We start from the raw sequence: 16,734 nt of genomic DNA, 5'->3' as shown, positions 1-16,734 counted from the left end.
ACCCCAGTGAGAGTCAGTGTGTGTGAGACCCGTACCCCAGTGAGAGTCAGTGTTTGTGGGACCCGTACCCCGGTGAGAGTCAGTGTGTGTGGGACCCGTACCCCGGTGAGAGTCAGTGTGTGTGGGACCCATACCCCAGCGAGAGTCAGTGTGTGTGGGACCCGTACCCCAGTGAGAGTCAGTGTGTGTGGGACCCATACCCCAGTGAGAGTCAGTGTGTGTGGGAGTCGTACCCCAGTGAGAGTCAGTGTGTGTGGGACCCGGACCCCAGTGAGAGTCAGTGTGTGTGAGACCCGTACCCCAGTGAGAGTCAGTGTTTGTGGGACCCGTACCCCGGTGAGAGTCAGTGTGTGTGGGACCCGTACCCCAGTGAGAGTCAGTGTGTGTGGGACCCATACCCCAGTGAGAGTCAGTGTGTGTGAGACCCGTACCCCAGTGAGAGTCAGTGTTTGTGGGACCCGTACCCCGGTGAGAGTCAGTGTGTGTGGGACCCGTACCCCAGTGAGAGTCAGTGTGTGTGGGACCCATACCCCAGCGAGAGTCAGTGTGTGTGGGACCCGTACCCCAGCGAGAGTCAGTGTGTGTAGGGCTTTTGCTGTTTCTCTCTCAGATGACCTACAGAACTTTGGCTTTGTTGGTTTTAACTTTTCCCTTGTAGGGTGTATTTTCATTCGAACTGAAGTAACCACAGGGGAGGCGAAGGCCTCGTGGTATTTTTGCCAAACTATTAATCCAGAACTTTAGCTAATGTTTGGGGGACCCGGGTTCGAATCCCACCACAGTAGATGGTGGTATTTAATCCGATTTTAAAAATCTGAAATTAAGAATCTGCTGATGACCATGAAACCATTGTCGATTGTTGGAAAGAAACCGTCTGGTTCACTAATGTCCTTTAGGGAACGAAATCTGCTGTCTTTACTTATGGAGTCATAGAGGAAACAGGACCTTTGGCCCAACTTGTCCATGCTGCCCTTTTTTTTAAAACCCCTAAGCTCATTCCAATTGCCCACGTTTGGCCCATATCCCTCTATACCCATTGTACCGTCGTAACTGTCTAAATGCTTTTTAAAGACAAAATTCAACCCACCTCTACTATTACCTCTGCCAGCTCATTCCAGACACTCATCACCCTCTGTGTGAAAAAATTGTCCCTCTGGACACTTTTGTATCTCTCCCCTCTCACCTTAAACCTCTGCCCTCTAGTTTTAGACTCCCCTACCCTTGGGAAAAGATATTGACTATCTAGCTGATCTGTGCCCCTCATTATTTTATAGACCTCTATAAGGTCACCCCTCAGCCTCCTACGCCCCAGAGAAAAAGGTCCCAGTCTATCCAGTCTCTCTCTATAACTCAATCCATCAAGTCCCGGTAACATCCTAGTAAATGGGGAGATTTTAAATGAGAATGGTTGGGGGGGCGGTGGGAATCAAAGTGAAGTGACTGGGAGAGAGGAGGATAGCTCACAAATAGAGAGAGATTGTCGACAGAGAGGGAGGATAGGCAGGTGATGGAGAAGGGGAACGCTCAGACTGAAGGTTTGAGATGTGTCTATTTTAACACAAGAAGTGTTGTGTGGGATGAGCTTAGAGCGTGGATCACTACTCGGAAATGTGATGTTGTGGCCATTACAGAGACTTGGATGTCTCAGGGACAGGACTGGATACTTCAAGTGCCGGGTTTCAGATGTTTCAGGAGGGACAGGGAGGGAGGTTAAAGAGGTGGAGGAGTGGCACTGTTAATCAGAGATAATGACCCGACTGCAGAAAAAAAGGATGCCATGGAGGGATTGTCCACAGAGTCTCTGTGGGTGGAAGTTAGGAACAGGAAGGGGTCAATAACTTTACTGGGTGTTTTCTACAGGCCGCCCAATAGTGACAGGGATGTTGAGGAGCAGAATGGGGAGCAGATCCTGGAAAGGTGTAATAATAACAGAGTTGTTGTGATGGGAGATTTTAATTTCCCAAATATCGATTGGAATATCCCTAGGGTAAAGGGTTTGGATGGGGAGGAGTTTGTTAGGTGTGTTCAGGAGGGTTTCCTGACACAGTATGTGGATAAGCCAACAAGAGGAGAGGCTGTACTCGATCTAGTATTGGGAAATGAACCTGGACAGGTGTCAGGTCTCTCAGTGGGAGAGCATTTTGGAGATAGTGATCATAATTCTATCTCCTTTACAAGAGCATTGGAGAGAGATAGGATCAGGCAAGTTAGAAAAGTGTTTAACTGGAGTAAGGGGAATTATGAGGCTATCAGGCAGGAAATTGGAGGCTTAAATTGGAAAGGGGTTTTCTCAGCGAAATATACGGAAGAAATGTGGCAAATTTTCAAGGAATATTTGTCTGGAGTTCTGCATAGCAACGTTCCAATGAGACAGGGAAGTTATGGTAGGTCACAGGAACCGTGGTGCACGAAAGCTGTAATGAATTTAGTCAAGAAGAAAAGAAAAGCTTACAAAAGGTTCAGAGAGCTGGGTAATGTTAGAGATCTAGAAGAGTATACGGCTAGTAGGAAGGATCTTAAGAAGGAAGCTAGGAGAGCCAGAAGGGGTCATGAGAAGGCCTTGGCAGGCAGGATTACGGAAAACCCCAAGGTGTTCTACAAGTATGTGAAGAGCAAGAGGATAAGATGTGAAAGAATAGGACCTATCAAGTCTGACGATGGGAAAGTTTGTATAGGACCGGTAGAAATTGCAGAGGTACTTAATGAATACTTTACTTCAGTATTCACAGTGGAAAAGGATCTTGGTGGTTGTAGTGCAGACTTGCAGTGGACTGAAAAGCTTGAGTATGTTGACATTAAGAAAGAGGATGTGTTGGAGCTTTTGAAAAGCATCAAGTTAGATAAGTCACTGGGACCGGATGGGATGTACCCCAGGCTACTGTGGGAGGCGAGGGAGGACATTGCTGGGCCTCTGGCAATGATCTTTGCGTCATCAACGGAGACGGGAGAGGTTCCAGAGGATTGGAGGATTGCAGATGTGGTTCCTTTATTCAAGAAAGGGAGAAGAGATAGCCGTGGAAATTATAGACCAGGGAGTCTAACCTCAGTGGTTGGTAGGTTGATGGCGAAGATCCTGAGAGGCAGGATTTGTGAACATTTGGAGAGGTATAGTATGATTAAGAATAGTCAGCATGGCTTTGTCAAAGGCAGATCATGCCTTACGAGCCTGATTGAATTTATTTGAAGATGTGACTAAACACATTGATGAAGGAAGAGCAGTAGATGTGGTTTATATGGACTCCAGCAAGACAGTTGATAAGGTGCCCCATGCAAGGCTTATTGAGAAAGTGAGGGGGCATGGGATCCAAGGGGACATTGCTTTGTGGGTTCAGAACAGGCTTGCCCACAGAAGGCAGAGAGTGGTTGTGGATGGGTCTTCTTCTGCGTGGAGGTCGGTTACCAGTGGAGTGCCCCAGGGATCTGTTCTGGGACCCTTACTGTTTGTCATTTTCATAAATGACCTGGATGAGGAAGTGGAGGGATGGGTTGGTAGGTTTGCCGATGACACGAAGGTTGGTGGTGTTGTGGATAGTGTGGAGGGATGTCAGAAGTTGCAGCGAGACACTGATAGGATGCAAGACTGGGCGGAGAAGTGGCAGATGGACTTTAACCCAGATAAATGTGTAGTGGTTCATTTTGACAGGTCAAATAGGGTGACAGAATATAATATTAATGGTGGGACTCTTGGCAGTGTGGAAGATCAGAAGGTTCTTGGGGTCCGAGTTCATAGGAAGCTCAAAGCGGCCTCGCAGGTTGAAGCTGTGGTTAAGAAGGCGTATGGTGTACTGGCCTTCATCAATCGAGGGATTGAGTTTAGGAGTTGGGAGGTAATGCTGCAACTTTATAAGACCCTGGTCAGACCCCACTTGGAGTACTGTGCTCAGTTCTGGTCGCCTCACTACAAGAAGGATGTGGAAGCCATAGAAAGGGTGCAGAGGAGATTTACAAGGATGTCGCCTGGATTAGGTGGCATGCCTTATGAGGATAGGTTGAGGGAGCTCGGCCTTTTCTCCTTGGAGAGACAAAGGATGAGGGGTGACCTGATAGAGGTGTATAAGATGTTGAGAGGTATTGATCGGGTGGATTCTCAGAGGCTTTTTCCCAGGGCTGAAATGGCTTCCACAAGAGGACACAGGTTTAAGGTGCTGGGGAGTAGGTACAGAGGAGATGTCAGGGGTAAGTTTTTCACTCAGAGGGTGGTGGGTGCGTGGAATGGGCTGCTGGCAACAGTGGTGGAGACGGATTCGATAGGGTTTTTAACGAGACTTTTAGATAAGTACATGGAACTTAGTGAGATAGAGGGTTATAGGTAAACCTAGAAATCTCTAAGGTAGGGACATGTTCGGCACAACTTTGTGGGCTAAAGGGCCTGTATTGTGCTGTAGTTTTTCTATGTTTCTAAATCTTTTCTGCACTCTTTCTATTTAATAATATCCTTTCTGTAATAGGGTGACCAGAATTGCACACACTTTTCCAAGTGTGGCCTTACCAATGTCTTGTAGAACTTCAACAAGACGTCCCAACTCCTGTATTCAATGTTCTGACCGATGAAACCAAGCATGCCGAATGCCTTCTTCACCACTCTGTCCACCTGTGACTCCACTTTCGAGGAGCTATGAACATGTACCCCTAGATCTCTTTGTTCTTTAACTCTCCCCAACACCCTACCATTAACTGAGTAAGTCCTGCCCTGGTTCAATCTACCAAAATGCATCACCTCACATTTATCTAAATTAAACTCCATCTGCCATTTGTCAGCCCACTGGCCCAATTGATCAAGATCCCGTTGCAATTGGAGATAACTTTCTTCACTGTCCACTCTGCCTCCAATCTTGGTGTCATCTGCAAACTTACTAACCATGCCGCCTATATTCTCATCCAGATCATTAATATAAATGATAAATAACAGTGGGCCCAGCACTGATCCCTGAGGCACACCGCTGGTCACAGGCCTCCAGATTGAAAAACAATTCTCTAAAACCACCCTCTGAAGCTAATTTTGTATCCATTTAGATACCTCACCCTGGATCCTGTGAGATTTAACTTTGTGCAACAACCTACCATGTGGTACCTTGTCAAAGGCCTTGCTAAAGTCCATGTAAACAACATCAACTGCACTGCCCTCATCTACCTTCTCGGTTACCCCTTCAAAAAACTCAATTCAATTTGTGAGGCATGATTTTCCACTCACAAAGCCATGCTGACTGTCCCTAATCAGTCCTTGCCTCTCTAAATGTCTGTGGATCCTGTCTCTCAAAATACCTTCCAACAATTTACCCACCACAGATGTGAGGCTCACTGGCCTGTAGTTCCCAGGCTTTTCCCTGCAGCCCTTTTTAAACAAAGGCACATTTGCCACTCTTCAATCTTCAGGCATCTCACCCGTGACTATCAGTGATTCAAATATCTCGGCTAGGGGACCCGCAATTTCCTCCCTAGCCTCCCACAATGTCCTGGGATACATTTCATCAGGTCCCGGGGATTTATCTACCTTGATGCACTTCAAGAATTCCAGCACCTCCTCCTCTGTAATATGTGCTCTCCGCAATATTTATTTCCCCAAGTTCCCTAACATCCGTGCTTTTCTCAACAGTAAATACTGATGAGAAATATTCATTTAGGATCTCACCCATCTCTTGTGGATCTGAACATAGATGTCTTTGTTGATCCTTAAGACGCCCTACTCTCTCCCTTGTTACTCTTTTTTCCTTTATGTATTTGTAGAAGCTCTTTGGACTCTCCTTTGCCTTATCTGCCAAAACAATTTTGTGTCCCCTTTTTGCCCTTCTGATTTCTCCCTTAACTCCACTCCTACATCCATCATCAAGACACAGATCAGCGAGATAGTCAATATCTTTTCCCAAAGGTAGGAGATTCTAAAATTAGAGGGCATAGGTTTAAGGAGAGAGGGGAGAGATACAAAAGTGTCCAGAGGGGCAATTGTTTCACACAGAGGATGGTGAGTGTCTGGAACAAGCTGCCAGAGGTAGTAGTAGAGGCAGGTACAATTTTATCTTTTAAAAAGCATTTAGACAGTTACATGGGTATAGAGGGATATGGGCCAAATGCAGGCAATTGGGATTGGCTTCGGAGTTCAGAAAAAATAAGGGCGACATGGACAAGTTGGGCTGAAGGGCCTGTTTCCATGCTGTAAACCCCTATGACTCTATGTCCCTCATTATTTTATAGACCTCTATAAGATCACTGCTCAGCCTTCTACACTCCAGAGAAAAAAGTCCCAGTGTTGAAGAGCAGAAGGATCTTGGGGTCCGGGTCCACAGGACTCTTAAATCAGCCTCGCAGGTGGAGGATGTGGTCAAGAAGGCATATGGTGTACTGGCCTTCATTAATCGAGGGATTGAGTTTAGGAGTCGGGAGGTAATGCTGCAACTTTATAAGACCCTTGTCAGGCTTCATTTGGAGTATTGTGCGCAGTTCTGGTCGCCTCACTATAGGAAAGACGTAGAAGCTATTGAAAGGGTACAGAGGAGATTTACAAGGATGTTGCCTGGACTGGGAGGCATGCCTTATGAAGATAGGTTGAGGGAGCTGGGACTCTTCTCCCTGGACAGACGAAGGTTGAGAGGCGACCTGATAGAGGTTTATAAAATGTTGAGAGGAACAGATAGGGTGGATTCTCAGAGGCTATTTCCCCGGGTTGAAATGGTCGCTACGAGAGGACACAGATTTAAGGTGCGGGGAGGGAGGTTCAGAAGTGATGTTAGGGGTAAGTTTTTCACTTAGAGGGTGGTGAGTGAATGGAATCGGCTGCCGTCAGTGGTGGTGGAGGCGAACTCGCTGGGGTCTTTTAAAAGACTTCTGGATGAGTATATGGGGTTTAATGGGATTGGGGGTTATAGATAGGTCTATAGATTGGTAGGTGTTGATGTGATCGGCGCAACTCGTGGGCCGAAGGGCCTGTTTGTGCTGTAGTGTTCTATGCTCTATCCAGCCTCTTCTTATAACTCAATCCATCAAGTCCCGGTAGCATCCTAGTAAATTTTTTCTGCACTCTTTCTAGATTAATAATATCCTTTCTATAATAGAGTGACCAGAACTGTATACAGTATTCCAAGTGTGGCCTTACCAATGTCTTGTACAATTTCCACAAGACGTCCCAACTCCTGTATTCAATGTTCTGACCAATGAAACCAAGCATGCTGAATGCCTTCTTCACCACTCTGTCCACCTGTGACTCCACTTTCAAGGAGCTATGAACATGTACTCCTAGATCTATTTGTTCTGTAACTCTCCCCAACGCCCTACCATTAACTGAGTAAGTCCTGCCTTGGTTCAATCTACCAAAATGCATCACTTTGCATTTATCCGCACCGCTCATTCCTTCGCAAGTCAAATTGAACCCAGGTCTCTGGTGCTGTGAGGCAGCAGCACTAAACCCTGTGTCACTGGGCCTCCTTTTGAAAATCCAAATATACAACATTGACTGGTTCTCCTCTATCTACTATGTCTAAAGAGCTTGAGTGATTTTGTCAGACACAATTTCCCTTTCATGAAACTGCTGATTCTGTTTTATCGGATCAGAACTTTCTAAATGCACTGCTATTCCCTTCTTAATGATTCGAATACTTTTCCGATCATTGAATTTAGACTAACCAGTCTCCCTTTCCTGCATTTTGCCTCCCTCCCTTTTTGAACAAGGCTACATTGGTAGTTTCCCAATCCTTTGACACAGTTCCAGAATCCATATTTTTTGTAAGATGAACCAATGTTCTGTTATCTCTGTCGCTACTGCCTTTAATCCACTTTAATGCTGCTGAGAGTTAAATTCCATTGTGTGTCCACCAATCCTGGAACTAAGGGCCATTGTTTATGTAGGTTTTGTAAAATGGCCAGTTTGAGGAGATGAACCAGCTGCAATCTGATTAAACAAACATATCCAACTTTTAAACAGAATTGCTTGCAATCTCGTGATGGTCTGGCGGTTTCTAAGACTTTCTTCCTAACTGTACAAGAGGGAATGTAAACTGCCTGAATCAGAGTGCCAAGTCTGATCTGGGATCCAAACTGCTCCCAAGGGCCTTGTCATTGCCTGTTCAGTCTTTCTCTTACTTATTTAGATTCAATAAATGGGTATCATCTTATGTATTCTGACAAATATTGAATCCTGAGCCCACTGCCTGTAAATGACCTTGCTGCTGTCCAGATTCTGGGTCCTGGATCCAAAGATTGGCAGTGATTAGATTTAGCTCTTGGGGCAAAAGGGATCGAGGGATCAAGGAGGGAAGGGGGGATCATGAATTCGATGATCATAATGAATGGAGGAGCTTAAAGGGCCGAATGGCCTCCTTTTGCTCCTATTTTCTATGTTTCTATCTCTCTGCCTTTTACCTCTCCACCTCACTTTCCCACCTTTAAGATACTCCTTGAAGCCTACATCTTTGACCAAGCTTTGGTCACCTACGTTAATATCTCCTTAAGTGATTCAGTGTCAGACCCAACAAAGCACTTTTTACACCAATGGTTATGGTGGGTTGGGAATGTAAAATTTTTCACTGTTGGATTAGATAATGTTCAGAAACTGTGGAAGAGAACAGAAGGACGTTATTAACAACTTTTGTCCTGCTGAAGACACTGAGTCCAATGGATTTTTCATTGACGAGGAAATGACGGGTTGTGAGGTGTTGCTGGGAATGTGGATTTGAGGCCACAGCCAGAACTGATGGTGCTGAACGGCAGAGCGAGTCTGAAGGGCCAAATGGCCTACCCCTGCTCCTAACTGTCATCTTCTCTGTTATAATACTGTGGCTGGTTTGATAGCAGGTTTAGAATTGCAGGAATCCCGTACAGGAGCCCTTCAGTCAGTCATACTCTGGCTGAAGGAGGAAAATCTCCACCTGTCCAGATGAGTGGGCAGCTGTTCCCTTGCTCCAGTTCTCCAGTTCCATGATCCTGACACTGACATTTTTATCCTTTTGTTCCTCAAAGGTCTCAGCCACAGACGCTGACAGCGGAAGTTTTGGCACCATCACTTATTCCATCGGCTCTGGAATCAGCAGTGTCGCTCCCACACAATTCACCATCAACCAACAGACAGGAAGGGTCTGTACAACAAAGAAACTGGATCGGGATGAGGGCCCCAAACACTACGAGTTCACTGTGACAGCAGTCGATGGGGTAAGAAATATTGTCAAATCTATTAATAAAGATTAATAGAGTCCAGGATACCGTACACTTCATTAACTGCTCTCTCCACCTGTCCTGCCATCTTTAATACACAGATACACCCAGCTCCCTCCGTTCCTGCACCCCTTTAACAATTTTACCATTGGTTTTATGTTGACTCTCCATTTCCTACCAAAAGGCATCACCTCACACTTCTCCACACGGAACTTCCTCTGCAACTTATCTGCACACTCCACCAACTTGCCTCTGATCTTTTGAATTTTTACATTATCCTCTTCTCAATTTACAATACTTTCAAGTTTTGTGGCATCTGTAAAGCTTGAAATTGCTCTGGAACACCAGGATCTAGATCATTAATATACATCAGGAAAACCAGGGGTCCTCATACTGAACACCACCACAAACTTTCCTCAAGCCCAAAAAAATCTATTGACCATTCCTCTCTGCTTTGTATTATTCAGCCAATTTTGTATTCACGTTGCTACAGTCCCGTTTATTCCATTAATAATAACTTTTTTCACAAGTTTGCTGTGTGGCGTTGCATCAAATGCCTTTTGAAAGTCCATATACACCACATCAACAGCATTGCCCTCATCGAGCCTCTCTGTTATCTCTTCAAAGAACTCCAGTGAGTTAGTTAAACATAGTTTCCCTTTAGAAATATATGCTGACACTTCCTAATCAACACACATTTTTCCATGTGAGTTCTAACTCTACCCAGAATAATTGTTTCTCAAAGCTCCCCCACTGTTGCAAACTGATTGGTCTGTAATTACTGGGCTTATTCTTCCAGCCTTTTTTGAACAAGAGTGTAATGACCATGTCTGGCCCATTTCTGTTTTGATGGTATCCCACTGTTCAGCAACAGATTTTCCTGCTGATGTTTCGTTCCATTCTAACTAGCCCAGCTCTGCCCCATTGAAATCAGCTCTCCACAATTAATTATTTTTACTCTGGATTGTCCTTTTGTATTAACATTCCTATTATATGATGATCACTGTTTCCTAAAACTTCCCTCACTGACACTTGATCTGATTGGCCCACCTCAATTCCAGGATCAAGTCCGACTGTTCCTACTTTCTTATTGGACTGGATACAAACTGTTGTAGAAAATTCTCCTGAACTGGAAGAACTCTTGCCCCCTCTGCCCATTTCACTGATACTATCCCAGTCTATTTTGGGGTAATTCAAGTCCTCCATTATAACTATTCAACAATGCAATTTCCCTGCAGATTCACCCTCACTAGTTAAGAACATAAGAACTAGGAGCAGGAGTGGGCCATCTGGCCCCTCGAGCCTGCTCCGCCATTGAATAAGATCATGGCTGATCTTTTTGTGGACTCAGCTGTACTTACCCACCGACTCACTGTACCCCTTAATTCCTTTACTGTTCAAAAATCAATCTATCTTTGTCTTAAAAACATTCCATCAGGACCAGGAGACTTGTCTACCTTTAGCCCCATTACCTTGCCCAACACTACCTCTTTTGTGATAATGATAGTTTCTCGGTCCTCACCTTCCATAGCCTTCCTGTCATCAATTTTTGGCATGTTACTTGTGTTTTCCACTGTGAAGACCGACACAAAATACCTGTCCAATTCCTCAGTCATTTTCTCATTTCCAGTTATTACATCCCCCTTCTCATCCACGTTGGCAGGAATAATAGTAGGAGGGATTACCATTTAAAAGGCGAAAAGCTGCAGCATGCTACGGTGCAGAGGGACCTGGGGGTCCTTGTGCATGAGTCGCAAAAACCCAGTCTGCAGGTGCAGCAGGTGATCAGGAAGGCGAATGGGATGCTGGCCTTTATAGCGAGGGGGATTGAATATAAAAGCAGGGAGGTCTTGCTGCAACTGTACAGGGTACTGGTGAGGCCGCAGCTGGAGTACTGTGTGTAGTTTTGGTCGCCGCACTTGCGCAAGGATATTTCGGCCTTGGAGGGAGTGCAGAGGAGGTTTACTAGGCTGATACCGGAGTTGGGGAGGTTGGACTATGAGGAGAGACTAAATAGACTGGATCTGTACTCGTCGGAGTTTAGAAGGATGAGGGGGGGATCTTATAGAGGCATATAAGATAATGAAGGGGATGGATAGGGTAGAGGTAGAGAGATCCTTCCCGCTCAGAAAGGACAGCAGGACTAGAGGGCACAGCCTCAAGATAAGTGGGGGGCAGTTTAGATCGGAGTTGAGGAGGAACTTCTTCACTCAAAGGGTGGTGAATCTCTGGAATTCTCTGCCCGTTGAAGTGGTGGAGGCTGCCTCACTAAATATTTTTAAGACGCAGGTTGATGGGTTTTTGATAAGAGAGGGGATTAAGAGTTATGGAGAGAGGGCGGGAAAGTGGAACTGAGCCACGACAGATCAGCCATGATCTTATTGAATGGCGGGGCAGGCTCGAAGGGCCAGATGGCCTACTCCTGCTCCTATTTCTTATGTTCTTATCCTCTAAAGGACCAATGTTTACTTTCGCTGCTCTGTTTCATTTTAGTTGCCAGTCTATAGACTACACGCAGCAATGGAATTGCACCTTTTCTTTCCTTGTCTTCAGCCAAATAGATTCTGTCCTTGGATCCTTTGGGACATCCTCTTCCCCAGCACTGCAATGTTCTCCCATTCCTTCTTTCCTCTCTTTCCTGAACACCTTGTACCCAGGAATATATCACACCCAGTCCTGCCTTTCCTTGAGCCAGGTCGCTGTTATCACCACAATATTTCCACCGTGTAATTTCTGCCTGTCTTATTTACTATACTCTGTGCATTCACATACACGGTAAAAAGTCTGACAACACCAGGTTTAAGTCCAACCGATTTATTTGATAGTAAACTCACTAGCTTTCGAGGTTACCACCTGACAAAGGGGCTAACCCCGAAAGCTTGTGAGTTTACTATCAAATAAATCTGTTGGACTTAAACCTGGTGTTGTCAGACTTTTTACTGTGTTTACCCCAGACCAATGCTGGCACATCCACATCATTCACATACATGCATAGTAACCCTGATTTCAACTTCATTATTTTCATTTAATTTGATTTATTATTGTCACATGTATTAGTATGTAGTGAAAAGTATTGTTTCTTGTGCGCTGTACAGACAAAGCATACCATTCATAGAGAAGGAAACGAGAGAGTGCAGAATGTAGTGAAACAGTCATAGCTAGGGTGTAGAGAAAGATCAACTTAATGCAAGATAGGTCCAATGAATGGGATGGATAGGGTAAAGGTAGAGAGATTCTTCCCACTTAGAAAGGACAGCAGGACTAGAGGGCACAGCCTCAAGATAAGGGGGGGGCAGTTTAGATCGGAGTTGAGGAGGAACTTCTTCACTCAAAGGGTGGTGAATCTCTGGAATCCTCTGCCCGTTGAAGTGGTGGAGGCTGCCTCGCTGAATATATTTAAGTCACGGGTAAATAGGTTTCTGATAGACAAGGGAATTAAGGGTTATGGGGAGAAAGCGGGAAAGTGGAACTGAGCAGCGACAGATCAGCCATGATCTTATTGAATGGTGGGGCAGGCTCGAAGGGCTAGATGGCCTACTCCTGCTCCTATTTCTTATGTTCTTATGTTCTTATGTTATGTTCATTCAAAAGTCTGACAGCAGCAGGGAAGAAGTTGTTCTTGAGTCGGTCGGTACGTGACCTCAGACTTTTGTATCTTTTTCCCGATGAAGAAGGTGGAAGAAAGAATGTCCGGGGTGTGTGGGATCCTTAATTTCATGCTGGCTGCTTTCTCTCTTGGGCCTGTTAACTTTTTGTTGCCTGTACACTTGCTGTCCATTTCGCCAGTGTTTTCATTCTGGTTGTTCCTCTCTCATCATCACTCCTGATCCCCATGCCCCAATGCCGAGTTAGATTAAAACCATCCAATCAGCAATAGCAAAATGTCCCACAAGGCACTCAGCCCCAGCTATGTTGAGGTGCAACCTGCCCAGGCAAAGGTAGTAATAAAGGAACACTTATTGGACCAGAGTACGTGTTAATAACAGAATAAAATCCAACTCTGTCTGAAAGCAAAACATGAGAACAAGATACAGGAAAAATCAAAAATATTAAAGACTGGAATCAGAGGAGGGGCAGCTGCTCCAGCCTGAGTTAGAGATTTACAGGGTGGAAACAGACCCTTCGAGCTGAGCTTCACTCAAACATTAAACCAGAAACGTGAGCTTGTCATTTCTTGATTTGAAATGACAAGCGACAGGAATCATCATTATTGATGAACTTGTAGTGTTGTGAAAGCAACCTGCATTTACTCTCCCCAGTGAAGAACATTGTCAGCTGTAGACAACATTGAAATAAGTTCCAGTAATTCACTCTTTTATTTGGACAGAGTGACTGAGGTCACAGACAGTCAGCAGGTAGAAAGTGAAGGGACAGGACCTGCACCTCATCTGATTTGATGGGAAGGTGCCATGGAAACGATATGTTGTTGGGAGCGATGAAGGAATGGACCAGGATATAGTGGTGGGAATGGCCATTTCGGAACGTTGACGGGGGAATGGAGCGGGCAATGTGTTTGATGGTGACGTCATGCTGGAGTCACCAGGCACAAAGGAAACAATAAAACAAACTTTTGGGGTTTAAAGTGATGAGAATTATTTCTTCACGTTTTCACCTGAAAAGTCAAATCACCATCGAGGGTGATTTTACCCCCGAACCAACGCCCAATCTCCCGCCTCTCACAATCTTATTGGCAGCAGATTTCTGGCGCATTCAGCCTGCTGCCAATTTCTGGCAAGACGCTGAATAAATTATTTAAATATCTGCAAAACCTAATTTAAATGAAATTAGTGAGCCCGGAACACAATCACTTTGCCTTTATGGCCTCGGCGAGAGAGGGTTTCTCCAGCAAGGGAAGGACATGCTCCCCCTGAACGGAGAACAGTCCTGCTGTCCTCACCAGGAAAACTAGAGACCATTGAGGGCATGGGGGGAGTTCACCCCTTGGCCAGTGCTCTGGGGATGGGGCCTGAGGAGGTGGGGCTTATAACATAACATAAGAACATAACATAAGAAATAGGAGCAGGAGTCGGCCATCTAGCCCTTCGAGCCTGCCCCGCCATTCAATAAGATCATGGCTGATCTGTCATGGCTCAGTTCCACTTTCCCGCTTTCTCCCCATAACCCTTAATCTCCTCGCTTATCAAAAACCTATCTACCCGCGTCTTAAATATATTTAGTGAGGCAGCCTCCACCACTTCAACGGGCAGAGAATTCCAGAGATTCACCACCCTTTGAGTGAAGAAGTTCCTCCTCAACTCTGATCTAAACTGCCCCCCACTTATCTTGAGGCTGTGCCCTCTAGTCCTGCTGTCCTTTCTAAGCGGGAAGAATCTCTCTACCTCTACCCTATCCATCTCTTTCATTATTTTATACGTCTCTATAAGATCCCCCCTCATCCTTCTAAACTCCAACGAGTACAGACTCAATCTTTTTAGTCCCTCTTCATAGTCTTCTCTCACCTCCAGTATCAGCCTAGTGAACCTCCTCTGCACTCCCTCCAAGGCCAAAATATCCTTGCGCAAGTGCAGCGACCAAAATTGCACACAGTACTCCAGCTGCGGCCTCACCAGTACCCTGTACAGTTGCAGCAAGACCTCCCTGCTTTAATATTCAATCCCCCTCGCTATGAAGGCCAGCATCCCATTTGCCTTCCTGATCACCTGCTGCACCTGTAGGCTGGGTTTTTGCGACTCGTGCACAAGGACCCCCAGGTCCCTCTGCACCGTAGCATGCTGCAGCTTTTCGCCCTGTAAGTAGTAATCCCTCCTACTATTATTCCTGCTAAAGTGGATAAGCTCACACTTGCCAACATTGTATTCCATCTGCCAGGTCCTCGCCCACTCGCTCAGCCTATCCAGATCCCTCTGCAGACTTTCCACACCCTCCGCACAATTTGCTTTTCCACTCATCTTGGTGTCATCAGCAAATTTCGACACCTTACACTCAGCCCCCTCCTCCAGATCATCTATATAAATGGTAAATAGCTGAGGCCCCAGCACCGATCCCTGCGGCACTCCACTAGTCACCAACCGCCAATCAGAATAGCACCCATTGATACCAACTCTCTGCCTCCTATTTGACAGCCAATCCTCTATCCACGCCAACACCTTACCCCCAACTCCATGCCCCCTAACCTTCTGAAGCAACCTTTTGTGCGGGACCTTATCAAACGCCTTCTGAAATCGAGAAACACCACATCCACCTGTTCCCCTCCGTCCACCGCACGAGTCACATCCTCGTAGAAATCCAATAAATTCGTCAGACACGACTTCCCCTTAACGAATCCGTGCTGCATCTGCTCTATCAAACCATTTTTCTCAAGGTGCCTCGCTATTTCTTCTTTGATGACGGATTCAAGCATTTTTCCTACAACAGATGTTAAACTAACCAGCCTATAATTCCCTGCCTTTTGTCTGCTACCCTTTTTAAACAGCAGCGTAACATTAGCCGTTTTTCAATCTTCCGGCACTTCCCTGGAATCCAGTGAGGTTTGGAAAATAATCACTAAGGCATCCACTATCACCTCTGCCATTTCCTTCAGAACCCTGGGATGCATTCCATCTGGTCCTGGGGACTTGTCCACCGTCAGTCCCACTAGTCTATCAAACACTACCTCTCTAGTGACAGTAATCGCATTCAGGCCCTCAACTCCTACCATCCTTCTATCTTTAATATCTGGCAAACTATTCGTGTCCTCCTCTGTGAAGACCGAGGCAAAAAACTTATTTAAGGCCTCAGCCATTTCCTCATCCCCCACCACTAAATCCCCCCTCTCATCCTCTAAGGGTCCAACATTTACTCTAGCCAGCCTCCTTCTCTTTATATATTTATAAAAACTCTTACTGTCCTTTTTTATATTTAGTGCTAGTTTAGCTTCATAGTCTATCCTTCCTTTCTTTATCAACTTCTTCGTCAATCTTTGTTGATTTTTAAACCTTTCCCAATCCTCTACTCGCCCACTACTTTTAGCCACTCTAAACGCATCAGCTTTTAATTTAATACTCTCATTTATTTCTTTCGTTAACCACGGCTGATTATCCCTTCTCCTACGATCCTTCTTTACCATCGGAATAAATTTCTGCTGAGCACCAAGAAAGATCTCCTTAAAGATCCTCCACTGTTCCTCAGCTGTCCTACTGACCAATCTGTGCCCCCAATCTACATTTGCCAATTCCTCTCTCATCCTATCGTACTCCCCTCTGTCCAAACAGAGGACACAGGTTCGGGACCCTACTTTCTTATCCTCCATCTGCATCAAAAACTCAACCATACAATGATCACTCTTCCCAAGAGGATCATAAGAACATAAGAAATAGGAGCAGGAGTAGGCCATCTAGCCCTTCGAGCCTGCCCCGCCATTCAATAAGATCATGGCTGATCTGTCGTGGCTCAGTTCCACATTCCCGCCCTCTCCCCATAACCCTTAATCCCCTCTCTTATCAAAAACCCATCAACCCGCGTCTTAAATATATTTAGCGAGCCTTCACCACAAGGTCCCTAATTCTACCTGCCTCATTACACAACACCAGATCAAAGATAGCTCGCTCCCTCGTCGGTTCCGTCACACGCTGTTCAAGGAAACTATCCCGGCAGCAT

At 45.6% G+C, this 16,734-nt stretch overlaps 1 protein-coding gene across 1 annotated transcript in view; it reads left to right on the top strand.

The window, feature by feature from the left end:
• The window catches only part of LOC145349279 (protocadherin-16-like), a 330,993-nt gene that overhangs the window by 189,673 nt on the left and 124,586 nt on the right, over positions 1 to 16,734 (top strand). The window contains exon 3 of the mRNA XM_080197793.1: positions 8,947 to 9,135. Coding sequence (XP_080053919.1) covers positions 8,947 to 9,135 — 189 coding nt within the window. The remainder of the gene's footprint in view (positions 1 to 8,946; positions 9,136 to 16,734) is intronic.

The sequence above is a fragment of the Carcharhinus amblyrhynchos genome, chromosome 10, assembly GCF_965287045.1.
Source record: "Carcharhinus amblyrhynchos chromosome 10, sCarAmb.v2.hapA, whole genome shotgun sequence".
Taxonomy (NCBI): domain Eukaryota; kingdom Metazoa; phylum Chordata; class Chondrichthyes; order Carcharhiniformes; family Carcharhinidae; genus Carcharhinus; species Carcharhinus amblyrhynchos.
This window is presented reverse-complemented; position numbering and strand designations above follow the sequence as displayed.